At 42.7% G+C, this 16,580-nt stretch overlaps 1 protein-coding gene across 1 annotated transcript; it reads left to right on the top strand.

The window, feature by feature from the left end:
- Window positions 1-4,065: 4,065 nt before the first annotated feature.
- Window positions 4,066-13,621, top strand: LOC115105230 (grpE protein homolog 2, mitochondrial-like). The gene is made up of 4 exons (XM_029626994.2): window positions 4,066-4,268; window positions 10,156-10,315; window positions 10,448-10,529; window positions 10,860-13,621. The coding sequence occupies exons 1-4, from the start codon at window positions 4,186-4,188 to the stop codon at window positions 11,183-11,185; spliced, it is 651 nt and encodes a 216-aa protein (XP_029482854.1). The 5' UTR covers window positions 4,066-4,185; the 3' UTR covers window positions 11,186-13,621.
- The last annotated feature ends 2,959 nt before the right edge of the window (window positions 13,622-16,580 follow it).

The following is a 16,580-nucleotide window of genomic DNA, read 5'->3' as shown; positions in this document are numbered from 1 at the left end:
TTCTTGGCACTGACGGAAACATGGATCACCACAGACAACACTGCTACTCCTACTGCTCTCTCTTCGTCTGCCCACGTGTTCTCGCACACCCCGAGAGCTTCTGGTCAGCGGGGTGGTGGCACCGGGATCCTCATCTCTCCCAAGTGGTCATTCTCTCTTTCTCCCCTTACCCATCTGTCTATCGCCTCCTTTGAATTCCATGCTGTCACAGTTACCAGCCCTTTCAAGCTTAACATCCTTATCATTTATCGCCCTCCAGGTTCCCTCGGAGAGTTCATCAATGAGCTTGATGCCTTGATAAGCTCCTTTCCTGAGGACGGCTCACCTCTCACAGTTCTGGGCGACTTTAACCTCCCCACGTCTACCTTTGACTCATTCCTCTCTGCCTCCTTCTTTCCACTCCTCTCCTCTTTTGACCTCACCCTCTCACCTTCCCCCTACTCACAAGGCAGGAAATACGCTCGACCTCATCTTTACTAGATGCTGTTCTTCCACTAACCTCATTGCAACTCCCCTCCAAGTCTCCGACCACTACCTTGTATCCTTCTCCCTCTCGCTCTCATCCAACACTTCCCACACTGCCCCTACTCGGATGGTATCGCGCCGTCCCAACCTTCGCTCTCTCTCCCCCGCTACTCTCTCCTCTTCCATCCTATCATCTCTTCCCTCTGCTCAAACCTTCTCCAACCTATCTCCTGATTCTGCCTCCTCAACCCTCCTCTCCTCCCTTTCTGCATCCTTTGACTCTCTATGTCCCCTATCCTCCAGGCCGGCTTGGTCCTCCCCTCCCGCTCCGTGGCTCAACGACTCATTGCGAGCTCACAGAACAGGGCTCCGGGCAGCCGAGCGGAAATGGAGGAAAACTCGCCTCCCTGCGGACCTGACATCCTTTCACTCCCTCCTCTCTACATTTTCCTCTTCTCTCTCTGCTGCTAAAGCCACTTTCTACCACTCTAAATTCCAAGCATCTGCCTCTAACCCTAGGAAGCTCTTTGCAACCTTCTCCTCCCTCCTGAATCCTCCTCCCCCTCCTCCTCTCTGCAGATGACTTCGTCAACCATTTTGAAAAGAAGGTCGACGACATCCGATCCTCGTTTGCTAAGTCAAACGACACCGCTGGTTCTGCTCACACTGCCCTACCCTGTGCTCTGACCTCTTTCTCCCCCTCTCCAGATGAAATCTCGCGTCTTGTGACGGCCGGCCGCCCAACAACCTGCCCGCTTGACCCTATCCCCTCCTCTCTTCTCCAGACCATTTCCGGAGACCTTCTCCCTTACCTCACCTCGCTCATCAACTCATCCCTGACCGCTGGCTACGTCCCTTCCGTCTTCAAGAGAGCGAGAGTTGCACCCCTTCTGAAAAACCTACACTCGATCCCTCCGATGTCAACAACTACAGACCAGTATCCCTTCTTTCTTTTCTCTCCAAAACTCTTGAACGTGCCGTCCTTGGCCAGCTCTCCCGCTATCTCTCTCAGAATGACCTTCTTGATCCAAATCAGTCAGGTTTCAAGACTAGTCATTCAACTGAGACTGCTCTTCTCTGTATCACGGAGGCGCTCCGCACTGCTAAAGCTAACTCTCTCTCCTCTGCTCTCATCCTTCTAGACCTATCGGCTGCCTTCGATACTGTGAACCATCAGATCCTCCTCTCCACCCTCTCCGAGTTGGGCACCTCCGGCGCGGCCCACGCTTGGATTGCGTCCTACCTGACAGGTCGCTCCTACCAGGTGGCGTGGCGAGAATCCGTCTCCACACCACGTGCTCTCACCACTGGTGTCCCCCAGGGCTCTGTTCTAGGCCCTCTCCTATTCTCGCTATACACCAAGTCACTTGGCTCTGTCATAACCTCACATGGTCTCTCCTATCATTGCTATGCAGACGACACACAATTAATCTTCTCCTTTCCCCCTTCTGATGATCAGGTGGCGAATCGCATCTCTGCATGTCTGGCAGACATATCAGTGTGGATGACGGATCACCACCTCAAGCTGAACCTCGGCAAGACGGAGCTGCTCTTCCTCCCGGGGAAGGACTGCCCGTTCCATGATCTCGCCATCACGGTTGACAACTCCATTGTGTCCTCCTCCCAGAGCGCTAAGAACCTTGGCGTGATCCTGGACAACACCCTGTCGTTCTCAACTAACATCAAGGCGGTGGCCCGTTCCTGTAGGTTCATGCTCTACAACATCCGCAGAGTACGACCCTGCCTCACACAGGAAGCGGCGCAGGTCCTAATCCAGGCACTCGTCATCTCCCGTCTGGATTACTGCAACTCGCTGTTGGCTGGGCTCCCTGCCTGTGCCATTAAACCCCTACAACTCATCCAGAACGCCGCAGCCCGTCTGGTGTTCAACCTTCCCAAGTTCTCTCACGTCACCCCGCTCCTCCGCTCTCTCCACTGGCTTCCAGTTGAAGCTCGCATCCGCTACAAGACCATGGTGCTTGCCTACGGAGCTGTGAGGGGAACGGCACCTCAGTACCTCCAGGCTCTGATCAGGCCCTACACCCAAACAAGGGCACTGCGTTCATCCACCTCTGGCCTGCTCGCCTCCCTACCACTGAGGAAGTACAGTTCCCGCTCAGCCCAGTCAAAACTGTTCGCTGCTCTGACCCCCCAATGGTGGAACAAACTCCCTCACGACGCCAGGACAGCGGAGTCAATCACCACCTTCCGGAGACACCTGAAACCCCACCTCTTTAAGGAATACCTAGGATAGGATAAAGTAATCCCTCTCACCCCCCTTAAAATATTTAGATGCACTACTGTTCCACTGGATGTCATAAGGTGAATGCACCAATTTGTAAGTCGCTCTGGATAAGAGTGTCTGCTAAATGACTTAAATGTAAATGTAAATGTAAGTATATTTCAAACTAACTACTTTTGGACTATTACTCAAGTAAAATATTACTGGGTGACTTTTACTTAAGTCATTTTCTATGAAGGTACCATTACTTTTACTCAAGTATGACAATTTGGTATGTTTTCCACCACTGCAAACATGCCTCTCTGATTCTAAGGAATCATGTCAGTTCTATGCATGGCATTTCTAACTGCAACTTTGCAAAACGTTTTTGTACTGACATGCACAGGCGAACCCACTGAAAGAGGGGTTTGTGCTGATTGTACGGAGATTGTGACAGCCGGTTAAATGGCGTCCCTTGACAAGTCAAGAACAAAATCAAATCAAACTTTATTTATCACATGCGTCGAGTACAACTAGTATAGAAATGCTTACTTACAAGCCCTTAACCAACAGTGCAGTTCAAGAAGACTTGGTAGGTGTGGCGAAGTTCTCGGAAACTGAGGTCAGGATAAAGATGAGTCTGTGATGGTAGGAGTGAAGTTTTTGGGAAAAGTGGACTCTTGCCTTTTGGCTGATTCATTTGAGATTTCAGCACGGATGAAAACAGAGTTGGGTGCTGTGGAATCAGTGAGGGTAACCAGAGGTTGTCTTGTATGTGTTTCTGCTGGTCAGAGGGAGCAGGCACTACATGTTAAACGAATGGGGACAAGAGATGTGAATTGTTTTGCTCTCAAGAAAAGGGCGCCATTGAAAGGAGTGATTACTTTGGTAGAGGTAAATGTGAAAGCTGACCAACTGAAGGGGAAGATTCCCTGTGTTTGTGATGCTCGTCGTTTGGTGCGACGCAGACAGGGTGGCGTGATTGGAGAAACAGAAGATCCCATGGCACTTATCGTAAGAGTAGGGGTGCTAATTGTAGTCTCACACATTAATTTCTTTTGACTGGTCATTTTTGACCGGGAACACCACAGGTGTACAAAAGTTAAATTAAACACCCCATCATAAATTTGTGAGTGTAGTGTTAGTGTAGTGTAATGTGAGTGTAGTGTTAGATGGTCGGGTATTTGTTGTATTTGATTTTTTTGTTGATAAGCAAAGTATAAAGGAGTTATACTCCAGTCGAGTAGGTGGCGGTAATGCAACATTTATTGGATGCCAACCACCGTTAAACCTCATCGAAGAAGAACCCACTCTAAGCAAACGAACCCAGCTTTGCCCATCGCTTGTCTGTCTGGAAAGCCTCCGCAAATAAAAACTTGTGGTGGTGGGGAACGACCCCGCCCACAGCCGACGGTGTGCCCCTGCAAGTGGTTTCTCTCCACAGGTCTGGCTTTGTTCTGCTGTAAGTGAATGTAACTAGCTAACAGAGTCTGAATAATATGGCCGTGTGCTGTCTTTTCTTGGCTCGGAAAAGTGTCAACTGCGCCGGCAGATTACAACTATTTTTGTCGAATGATCACAGGTGAGGTTTGTCAACATTTCCCTCTAGCTATTGAAAAAAATACAGTGTAAAGTAAAGACACAACTTTCAACGCTGCGGGAACAAAAGCTAGCTAGCGAGCTAACGTTGCTTTTAGCAACATTAGTTCGTTTAATAGTGTTAACGGTTTTAGCTCACTTTTGACAGTTTTAGATTAAGTCAGTGTTCGCTAGCTAGCTAATTTATGCTTCATAACGAGTTAACTAGTTATTTGTAGGGAAGTCGACGGAATGGGCTGCTGCCATAAAATAGCGTTCCATCCCAATTGGCGACAGATTTTCATGCGACTATTCTAAAGTCTGCATAAAAACAATGTGCATTTTCCCACCAGAAATGTTTCCATCATATTGACTAGTCTTTGCGTGATGATTTCAACATACATTTTGGGGTTAAATTAACATGTACCGAATAACAAATACAAGTTAAATGGGTTTCTATCGTATTTAACTCTACTGGCGATTTTGTCACAAAGAAAATGTGCGTTATATAGCGAATGTGCCCGCTGATGTTGGCATATGCACTCTAGCCAACATCTTGCATATACAGTGCGGATGTAGGGTATAGCCTACATGATGAGATTAGTATGGACAAAAGAGCGAAATTATTTTTATTTGTCAAATAGCAGCCAAGCATCGATTGTCTTGTCACCAGAATATAAAACCCTCGATATTTATGAAAAGGGGCATCTAGGCCCATCACTTTGCACGTTCATCACCCTGTGAAGTTCATCATAATTTATTTGATCTGTAGTATAATAAACTGCATACTTTACCGAGTCGTAGTGGGAGGACCACACATGTCATCGTGTGACTCTTAGTTTACTTCGATATGATGGTTAATTATATCAATATGTGCGCATAAAAGCGTTTCCACCGCCATTTCTCGCATAATTAATTTGACCGACACAGAAAGATCTCACATTGTCTAACATATTTTGTTTTGTTGACATTTGGAAAGTTTACGAGAAATCTGTAGTTCCACCAGGCCTGTGATTACGTTGTTTATCCTACATATACTTTACTCTAAAAGGTTGGATGGAAACCTGGCTACTGACATTAGAACCAGGATCTGCACATTCAATATGGGAGTTATTTCTAAACTAGATCGCACAGTTAATTTGTGCATTTAAAAAAATCTTTAGCTAAATGGTTAAACTAGTGAGAAATGTGATTATAGAACTTAAAAAATCTTGAGTTTGCTTCATTTACTATCATCTTAAATTAAGATATAGCAAAATAATTGAATATGTAATTAATTTATATTTTACGCTCTTTTCCATGATGTGGACAGTATGTTATTACATGACATAAACACGTTTTGACCACATACAATTGGGGGGAATTACCTTTCTTTATACCTCAGTGGGAATTACACATCCCTTTTCAACAAAAATTGGGAATGTTAGTATAAAGCTTTTTGGTCAACAAGATAATTTGCTTAAAACGGATCAATATCTTTTGTTTTCTACTGTTGATTTTGTCATATGTGCTGGGGGTCGCAGGACTTACAACTCAGCTGTCATTTTCTTTATCAAATGGTACAAAAAGTTCAGGGGGTTTTCTCTATGAAAGTTGCCGGCCGTACACACCAAGACACAGATTTGACAGACAAACTATCAGTTAAATAGCAGCCAACTATTGTCACAGATTATGTTTACATACACACTAATAATTCAATATTAAACTGATTATGGCAGTTATGGAAGTAGTCTTGTAAACACCATACTCTGCTTATCTTGTTTGGCTTAAGGTAATGTAATTCGGTATTGCAGCGGCAAATTTTATCTGCACACGTGCAGCACCGGTAGCGCAAGTCCCCCTCTTATGTGTGAGTGAAGTGAGTTTGGAAAAACTGAAAGTATGCATCTTAGAAATAGTTTTCACATACAAATAAAAAATTATTCACAAAAATAACATGGTCAATGTGGTAGAAAGTTTGTTTTGATTGGCGATTTTCTGCATTTATCAAAGACTCATTGGCTAGACTGATTTCAGAGGTGTCCATGTAAACAGGATTATTAGGGAAATTGTTATTCTTGCAAAGGATGTAAACATTTTAAACAAATTATTATATTAATCTGACTATTCACAATAATCGCATTATTGTATGCATGTAACTGCTCACTGTTGATATCCTATGGCAGGTCTAGCCAGCAGATCTGACCAGCTTGCTTACAGCCTGCACTAGGGTCAGACAGCATATTATATTAAACTCTAGTGACTCCCCATCCTGCATGCGGGAGCGTAATCATCGCCTAACACTAATTAGCATAACGCAACGGACATAAATCTTCCTAGAAAATCTTCCTATTCATGAAAATCAGAAGTGAAATATATTGGAACACAGCTTAGCCTTTTGTTAATCACCTTGTCATCTCAGATTTTCAAAATATGCTTTACAGCCAAAACTAGACAAGCATTTGTGTAAGTTTATCGATAGCCTAGCATTATGCCTTGCTAGCAGCAGGCAACCTTGTCACGAAAATCAGAAAAGCAATCAAATGAAATTGTTTACCTTTGATGAACTTCGGATGTTTTCACTCACGAGACTCCCAGGTCGATAGCCAAAGATTATTTTTGTAGGCGAAATAGCAACGTTTGTTCTTCACGTTTGGCTGAGAAATCGCCCGGAAATTGCAGTCACGAAAACGGCGAAAAATATTCCAAATTAGCTCCATAATATCGACAGAAACATGGCAAACATTATTTATAATCAATCCTCAAGGTGTTTTTCAAATATCTATTCGATAATATATCCGTTGGGACAATTTGTTTTTCAGTAGGACCGATTGGAGTAATGGCTACCTCTGTATTTTACGCGAGAGTCACCCTGGGAGCCATCAGGTGACCACTTGCGCAATGTAGCCGCCTACGGCTATTCTTTAACATAAATGCGTAAAACTACGTCACAATGCTGTAGACACCTTGGGGAATACGTAGAAAGTGTAAGCTGGTTGATAGCCCATTCACAGCTCAATAGGGACTCATTGGAATGCAGCGCTTTCAAAACCTGGGGCACTTCCGGATTGGATTTTTCAGTTCTGTTATACTCACAGACAATATCTTTACAGTTTTGGAAACGTTAGAGTGTTTTCTATCCTAAGCTGTCAATTATATGCATATTCTAGCATCTTGGTTTTTTTCTCCAAAAATGAAAATACTGCCCCTAGAGTCGCAACAGGTTTTAAGACATTGTGGAGCCGGTGCGAGATATGGCTTGGAAAACATACCTCAATCCAGGGATGAGAAATGCGTTGTACTCCGAATTGCCCTTTATCTCAACTGTTACACAGAGAAGATTAAACGACTGCTAGTTTTTAAGTTAGCAGTCCTTCAATCTTCTGTGTAACAGTTGGGATAGTGGAACAATTTGGAGTACAATGCGTTTCTCATTCCTGGATTGAGGTACGTTTTCCAGAGCCAAATGTTACCGGTATTGATGCTGACGTCTAGCAGCTTTGGGTTGACTCTCTCAGGCAGGATGAAAACGACTACACCGACCATGATCCTTTGCTAGTTATGGCCACTTTTTTTTGTGCCATTCAGCAAAATGGTATGCTTCAAATTCATACTTCTGGCTTCATGTGCCATTGGGAGTTTTCCATAGGAATAAGTGGATGACGTCAGCGCTATCACTATCTACTGGTTTTAATGTGTATGCTTTGAACTTCAGAGAGTTGGCTTAACGTTGGACCAGAGCTAATGTTAGCTAGCTAGCTAACAAGCTTCTGGGTGCAGAGCAGTACTAGAATTAAAAACACTTCTTACCTTTTTTTTAAGTTAATAATTGTAATGTGAAACGTGAAAACTATAGTATCCTCAATTAACTTTTTCAATGCTAGTTATTTCTTCTCTAATTAAAAATCTCTGTCCCTAATTTCGGAATCATGCTTCGGAGGGGCGGATAACCTACACACACACACAGGCAAAGATTTCCCCAAAACCTTGCATAAACACAGTGAATATAATGTAGGCCTACCTGTTTGTGTAACTTGGAGTAAACCGCCAAACAGGATAACAAGTCCCCTGCCTGTACTTCACATAAAATTGTGACATGAAGTAATTTCTTTCACCCAACACTTTCCCTGGTTGCCACTACTCTTGCACTCTAAATATGTAATCTGTCTCATCACAATTTTAAGTCACGCCCCCCAAAAATGTTAAGGTAGGGTGGCGTTTTATCCCAAGTTACTCTACAATTGACCAGTGTTACATTTTACCACACTCTCCTCTATACACTCACTGTGAATTGCCAAGAGGTAATGTGCTTAGCCATGCTGCTAAAAAGTATTTGTTTTAAAATGGTGCTGTTAGCGCATATTTAGAATTTCAGAAAAAAAGTAGGGGTGGAAAGCTGGGATCCCCCTCTTCAAATCAAATTGTATTTGTCACATGTGCCAAATACGACAGGTGTAGACTGTACCGTGAAATGCTTACTTACAAGCCCGTAACTAACAATGCAGTTTTTAAGAAAAATATTTACTAAATAAACAAAAGTAAAAAGTTTAAAGAGCAACAATAAAATAACAATAACGAGGCTGATACTGATTCAATGTGTGGGGGGTACAGGTTAGTCGAGGCAATTAAGGTAATATCTAGATGGGGGTAAAGTGACTATGCATAGATAATAAACAGTGAGTAGCAGCAGTGTAAAAAAAACACAACAAATAGTCTGGGTAGCCATTTGATTAGGGGTATAAACTGTAAGCCTGTCTAGGACTAGCAGAGCCCCTCACCAACAGTAAATTGCAGGGCGCCAAATTCAATCAACAGAAACCTCATAATTCAATTTTCTCAAACATACAAGTATTAGGCATAATTTTAAAGATAAAGTTCTCGTTAATCCAACCACAGTGTCCGATTTCAATAAAGCTTTTCGGCGAAAGCAGATCATATCATTATGTTAGGTCAGCAACTAGTCACAGAAAGCATACAGCCATTTTCCAAGCAAAGAGAGGAGTCACAAAAAGCAGAAATATTGATCAAATTAATCACTAACCTTTGATATTCTTCACCAGATGACACTCCCGGGACAACATGTTAAACAATACATGTATGTTTTGTTCAATCAAGTTCATATTTATATCCAAAAACCTCAGTTTACATTTTGCCTCTAAAACATCCCGTGAATTTGCACAGAGCCACATCAAATCACAGAAATACTCATAATAAACATTAATAAAAGATACAAGTGTTATTCATATATTTAAAGATATACTTCTCCTTAATGCAACTGCTGTGTCAGAAAACTTTACAGAAAAAGCAAACCATGCAATAATCTGAGTACGGCGCTCAGACGACATACACAACCCACGAATATATCCGCCATGTTGGAGTCAACATAAGTCAGAAATAGCATTATAAATATTCACTTACCTTTGATGATCTTTGTCAGAATGCACTCCCAGGAATCCCAGTAAACACAAATGTTTGATTTGTTCCATAAAGTCCATCATTTATGTCCAAATTCATGTTTCGGAGGACGCATGACTCGACCTGCGCCTCCCGAGCCCGTTGGGGAGTTGCAACGATGAGACAAGATTGTAATTAGGATAAAAGGGGGATAAAATACTAAAAATATTTCAAAATAATTGGTCCAAAGTATTGGTTAAATCTTTGAGACGCGCAATTCAGTCATGTGCTGTTTGAATTCATTTCTAAAGCCTTTCCCAAAAAAACTACTAAATTGACTGCAAAGTAGGGCCTTCCTGGCAGAAGGATTTCATGATGATTTGTATTTATCAGGAGGGCATTTATTTTCCAAACTCTTCCATTACATGTAGGCCTACATTGTAGCCTACACTACAGAAACACCGCTAGCCAAATGGTCTCTTGCTAGGTGCACAATTGAATAGTGTTTTGCTTTCCAGGGCTTTGATTGGCCTGTACAGCACAGCGGCAAAGCATTGGGGAACAGGTGATAATTGCAATGGTGCTGACACCACAGATGACTCCAGCCATGCGATGACCAATGTGAAACTGCTGGAGATGAGGGCCAGCAAGCTGGAGGAGCAGGTCAGGGAGCTCACGGTAAAGAGCCTTGATGGCGGTGAGAGTAAGGAGGAAGATTCTTTGTCTTGACTGGTGCTACCTACAGCCGGCATAGATTTGTTTACAAATAATTTAATCACGTATTATGTACTATACTGTATTGTATTTCAGGAAAGATACAAAAGGGCCATGGCTGACTCTGACAATGTTCGAAAAAGAACTCAGAAGTTTGTCCAAGACGCCAAGCTTTTTGGTGAGATGTTTTTTCTCTTACCCTGACATCATACCTAGTATGGTGCCTCTACTTCAGTGGTATTCATTTTCGCCTGAATTTCTGGGGACCCCAATTTTTTCCCACCAGAATTTCTGGCGATTCCTCCCCAAATCTAATGACATTTTTACATCAATAAATAACCTTCAATTCATAAAATGAAAATAAACTACATTTACTACAAAATACATTTTCTCAATCAAATTGTTTTTCCAATGATCGTTCTCAACTTTTGTATATTGTTCCCCCCCCAAAGAAAGCTGCTCTACTTTGTGCAGTTCTAATTCCTCTCCCTTACCACCACTCAAACAGGGATCCAGAGTTTCTGCCGTGAACTGGTTGAGGTGGCTGACCTGCTAGAGAAGACTACAGACAACCTGCAGGAAGAGGAGGGCCAGAGGCTGGCTCAGGTCCAGGACAGGCTGCAGGGGATCTTCACAAAGCACGGCCTGAATAAGATGAGCCCTGTTGGGGATAAATACGACCCGTACCAGCATGAGATAGTGTGCCACACTCCTGCTGAGGGAGGGGAGCCCAGCACCGTTACCGTAGTGAAACAGGATGGGTACAAGCTCCACGGACGCACCATTCGTCATGCCCAGGTGGGCATTGCTGTGATGAGGCAGGAGCAGGACTAGGGCTTGTGCTAGTCTCTGCCCTCGCTGTAGTACTCTACTGTCTGCACCTTACAGTTCTAGCTTTGCAGCAATCCTTTGTTTTTTAATGATTTTACTGTTTTAGTGAGTTGTTCCAATTTGGTTAAGTTCTCATTATGTACAGGTCATGCAAATAACAACTTATTTAACCCTTTTTCTATATTCTACAATCTGAAAAGAATGGGCTTGTTCACATTCTTCTAGAATATAATCATTTTTAGATTGTGCCTAATCATGTGAATGTGTTAGTGTTTTCCATAAGTGCCGGTCGTCGGCTAAATAGCCGATAAGACTCATTGTAAAGCCGGCTACTTCATAAACTAACTAGGCTTTTAATTTAGAAGTTTCAATTCGCTAGTCAGAAAAGTCTGTATAGCCTTCTCCCACTTGAATGAATGACATGCACCTTCTAGTGATGTATTGATAGGACAGGTACCTGTCAGTCAAAAAGTGAGCAATGACAGGGAAACTGATGGTTTGTCCCTCTGCTGTCTGTCTCAGCTCTCAATACTTATTATTTTTTGTATACTGTGGTTGGCTGCAGTCTAATATTTTCACGGAGGAGGGAGATCATGATGCTTATTTTTCATCTCCTGTTAGTTAATTAACACGTCCCATATAAAGTGGTAACAATGAGTTGAAATCCACTTATTGTTTTATGGCACATTCATTTTTCTTGTGCGTGTTTCATAGGCCAATACAGCCACGGAGTGAGGCGCGTAGGCTGTTTGCTGTGCTTTGATTGACGACCGAACTGCAAGTGTTTTACTAGTTTATAAAAGGTGTCGAACTGACGGAATGAAGTCAATCTCCTATATCCCTTCACTATTCATAAATAATACAGCGTAGTTATATGTCCATTGTATCGCATCGGGTCAAAGAAACAAAATATCTTGTTTTCTATTTTTCCTAGGATTCGTAGCCCCATGACAAGACTTGCCAATGTAGGGTCTTTTTGAACGGATCTGTTTGGTGAACGGAAACAAATCAATGCCTTTCTTTTGATCCTATCAGTATCGACACATGCTCCAATGACACACTTGGCGAATGTTCTTTCTGCGTGGTGTTTTGGGAAACGTTACATCTTTGGTTATTGTGGGAAAGATGCATAGTTAAAACACATGTAAGCCTTTTGTTCCTTTGGGAAACCGAGCCCTGGGAGGGAAAGTCATTAAACTATTCGCGTAATTTAGCGGTGTATATTGGATTGAATCAGGACATTAGAATGTACCAGAGGCCACCAAAATAGAGCTTGTTTTGTAGAAAAAAAAATCTCAGGGGGCATGCCCACCTTGACCTCTCAGGCCCGGATCTCCCTGGCTGGCTGCTTTTTCTATTTGGCTGGCTACTCCATGTACTTGTGGAAAACACTGGCGTTAGCTATTTTACTAACATTTAAAGATATGTAAAGGTACTTGAGAATATTGTTATACTGCATATTTGCATAAGACCTGGTTGAGGAAAACCTTTTTGTTTACTAATGTGAATGGAAGATAGGTTTCCTTTAAGGACCCCTTATAATACTGTGAACATCTGGTTTCAGGTCCACATACCGTAATTGCTGGACTATTAAGCGCACCTGAATATAAACCGCACCCACTGAATTATTAAAAAATATGTATTTTGTACATAAATAAGCCGCACATGTCTATAAGCCGCAGGTGCCTACCGGTACATTGAAACAAATGAACTTTACACAGCCTTTAAACGAAACACGGCTTGTAACAAAAATTAAACAGTGGCCTACCAAGAAAGTCATTGGTCACTATCTTCCTCCTCCTGTGCACTGAAACCACTGAAGCCATCTCCTCCGGGGGAAATCCATAAATTAGCCACGTCATTGTATAAACCGCGAGGTTCAAAGCGTGGGAATAAAGTAGCGGCTTATAGTCCGTAAATTACGGTACATTTCTCCCACGTTCTTATGTGGACTGTGTACATTTCTAGAGGTCACATTAATCACGCTGCACTTTGGAATTGTTTTGTTTTTTCTGTATGTGAGCAAGTAAGAATTAATTTCTTGACGTTTGAGAGAATCTGTGATATTAGAGGATGGGATGGTTACGTTGAATGTGCTGTTACCTGTAATTGTCCCTTATGATGAAGGTGGCACCTTTTTACATTGAAAATGTTGGGATTTATGTATTTATATAGACAAATGTTTAACATTAGCCACAGAGTATTGTGTATGATGCAGCTACGAAATAGGTTCAGTTAAAGACACTTTTAAAAAGGATCTTTGAGCCTTTTAAAACATATAGATAGTATGGATAACATTTTCTATCAAGTCATTTTGCCTTTAAATGAAGCACCACACATGTGTGGTTGAGAAGTTATGGTGTTCTCTAACAAACCATTTTGCTTTCAGACTACCACAGTACATCACATCATCACCTTAATAAATGTATTGGAAAAATTGTTTGTCACTTGAGTTTAATCATTTGAAATGTGGAGGTGGGTTCTGCAAGGTGAGCTGTTTTTAGATTTGGAAAAGGGAAGTTTGAAGCTTAGCCCTAAAGTTGGAAGAAGAGAACACCAGGAACATGACATTTCTTGCTGGTCGAAAAGGGTAGAAAGATAAGAGTTTTTCTGAAGGCCCGGTGGTAGTGAAGATCGGTAGTCGGAGTATCAAACATTATTTGTGAAGTGGACTTTGTCATTAACCATGTTTCCATCCACAGTTTTTATGCAAGTAAAGTCATACCGTATATATATTTTTTTAATGACAGCAGTGATGGAAACCGTTTTGGTACAATTTTATAAAGGCTGACCGATAGTGTTTGTTTGACATGGTGGGATCTTTGTCAAATTATTTATATTGTTTATTTTGACAATTTATCATTTATATTTTATAACAATTTATATTGTCAAATGTTGGTGGAAACACCTTTGTGTGCAAATATTTATATAATAACCGTCATATCGAAGTAAACTTGGAGTGACATAATATGGTGTGTGGTACTATTAGGCTGATGATTACATAAGTTATGAACTTCACAGGGTAGATAAAGTGCACAGTGATGAGTTTAATGTACCTTTCCAATAAATATTGAGGGTCTTATTCTGGTGGCATGATAATCAATGACTGCCATTTGACAAATATAAATTATTTTTCTGTGTGTGCAGGAGGGCATGGGACGAAAGAGTGTAGTTTCAACTGTAATTACCAATTGGATACCACGGAATTGGGAGACCTCTGGGGATGTCTAAACATAGACCTCCTGACATTTGTGGCATTCATTGCCAGTTAATAACTGTACAGTACAAGTGACGAAGAAATCAAAGAAACTGGACATATTTGTGGCTCCAGCAAAAACATTTCTGGGCCTGCAGCGGAAAACTTTAGGTTGTAATCGTAACCCTGGTTCTCTGATAGTATGAGTGAGGTATTACACTTATGGGATACGCCCCTAGCGTATTCGTCAGAAGCCTTTATTACACTACGCCAGCCATAGTTTGCTGGACGTCGAGACGTGTGCATTGGGGAAGGGTGTCCCTCCTACCCTATAAAAGGTCAGATGCAGTGTGTCTGAGTCATTCAAAAATAAGCAACACCTCTTCTTCGCTCAAGGAGGGTGGTCAGGTGAAATGCCTCACTCGTACTATCAGAGAACCGGGGTTACGGTCTTAACTTTAGGTTATTTTTCAAGTATTTGTTTCGGTATTTCCCTCATGGGATATACTGTCTCCTGTATTGCCAGACAAGCTCATCCTGATGACCGACTGCCCTGTGCGATATATCACACAAATGGGCATTTCCCCTCAGAAGATCCTACACATAAAACAGTATGTGCCAGGGTCGGTGCAGTGACATTGAGTCTATAAAATTTTGCAAATGTATGAGGTGAAGCCCAACTCGCTCTTGATCAAATATCTTGGATAGATATGTCCTTAAATAAAGCCCAGGACGTAGCCATTCCTCTCGTAGAATGAGCCTGTAGCCAGCAGGAGACAGAAGACCTTTACTCTCTCACTAGTGAGCGCTTTACCTGTGTAAGGTTTCGCAGAGGAAACAAACAGCTGATCACATTTTGTGAACCCTTTAGTCCTGTCCATGTAGATGCGTGCTTACTGGGAACAACATATGCAACCGTTGATGTTCCAGTTCTAGTAATAGCGCTGCCTTAAATGAAAGCATCTTCAGATCCACCTGATCCAGGGTCTCAAAAGGCTGTTTGCATAGAGCATCCAAAACAACTGACAAGTCCTGTGATGGGGCAAGCTTTTTGGATACTGAATGAAAACGATGTGCAACCTTCATAAAACGGGCGACAAGGGGGGTGTTGCCCCCCTGTCGTGCTCCCAAATCCCACATGACAAGCCAAAATAGCTGCCAGATATACCTTAATAGTAGAAAAAGGCTCTCCTTTGTCTAATAATGCCTGTACCTTAATAGTAGAAAAAGGCTCTCCTTTGTCTAATAATGCCTGTAGAAATTACAGAATTACCGGGACAGAGCACTGGAATTGCACTGTGATCTGTGATTTAGTGCACCATTTCTCAAATGCGCCATTTACAATCTTAAAGGGACCTGGTGGAGGAGGCTCTAGCACTCTGAATAGTCAAAATGGCATTTTGGGGAAGCCCGGCAGTGTTCAAATTGAACCGTTCACGGGCCAGGCCCAGAGTGCCAACCGTTCTGGTGAGGATGAAAAATCTCCCTGCACAGTAGGTAGGGGCCACAGTTGACTGCAAATTAGTTGTGTGATCTCTTGCCAATGTGGTGCTATTAGTATGAGAGATAGACCCTTCTCCCGCACCCTGGATAGGGTGGGAGAAATCAGGGACAGTGTGGGGAATGCATACAGGAAGACTCGTAACCACTCGTGCGCCAACGTGTCCACTCCCATCGGTGCATCCCGATCCCTCAGGGAAAAGAACACGGGAGACTGTATTCTCCCTTGATGCATAAAGATCACTGCTGGAATGCCGAAGTCCAAACCTGATTGGCTCCCTCTGGGTGGAGCTTCCACTCCCCATATAGGGGGTTCCCCCTGGAGAGTAAATCTGCCCCCAGATTTAGTACTCCTAGTACACGACCCTCCAGAAATAGGAAAATTGATTTTAATGCCAGGGACACAGCAAGGAGTTCCAGGCAGTTTATGGCAGTAGAACGGAGATGAGGTCCCCACACTTTGTTGACCATTCTTCCCTCGTGGGTCGCACCCTAACCCTAAAGAGACGCGTCCCTCATGACTACTTTTCCGGATAAAACAGTGCCCATCTGAGCACCCTGTGACAGAAACGTCTGGTTTCTCCAGGAGTGCAGTACTACTGTGTAATCTATGGCGACGTGTACACCGTGATGTTTGTGACGTAATAGGGTCAGACCTAGAGAAGTTACCCAGCATTGAAACCCAGTCATATTCAGGCGTCC

The sequence above is a fragment of the Oncorhynchus nerka genome, linkage group LG22 (genome assembly GCF_034236695.1).
Source record: "Oncorhynchus nerka isolate Pitt River linkage group LG22, Oner_Uvic_2.0, whole genome shotgun sequence".
NCBI classification, from domain to species: domain Eukaryota; kingdom Metazoa; phylum Chordata; class Actinopteri; order Salmoniformes; family Salmonidae; genus Oncorhynchus; species Oncorhynchus nerka.
This window is presented reverse-complemented; position numbering and strand designations above follow the sequence as displayed.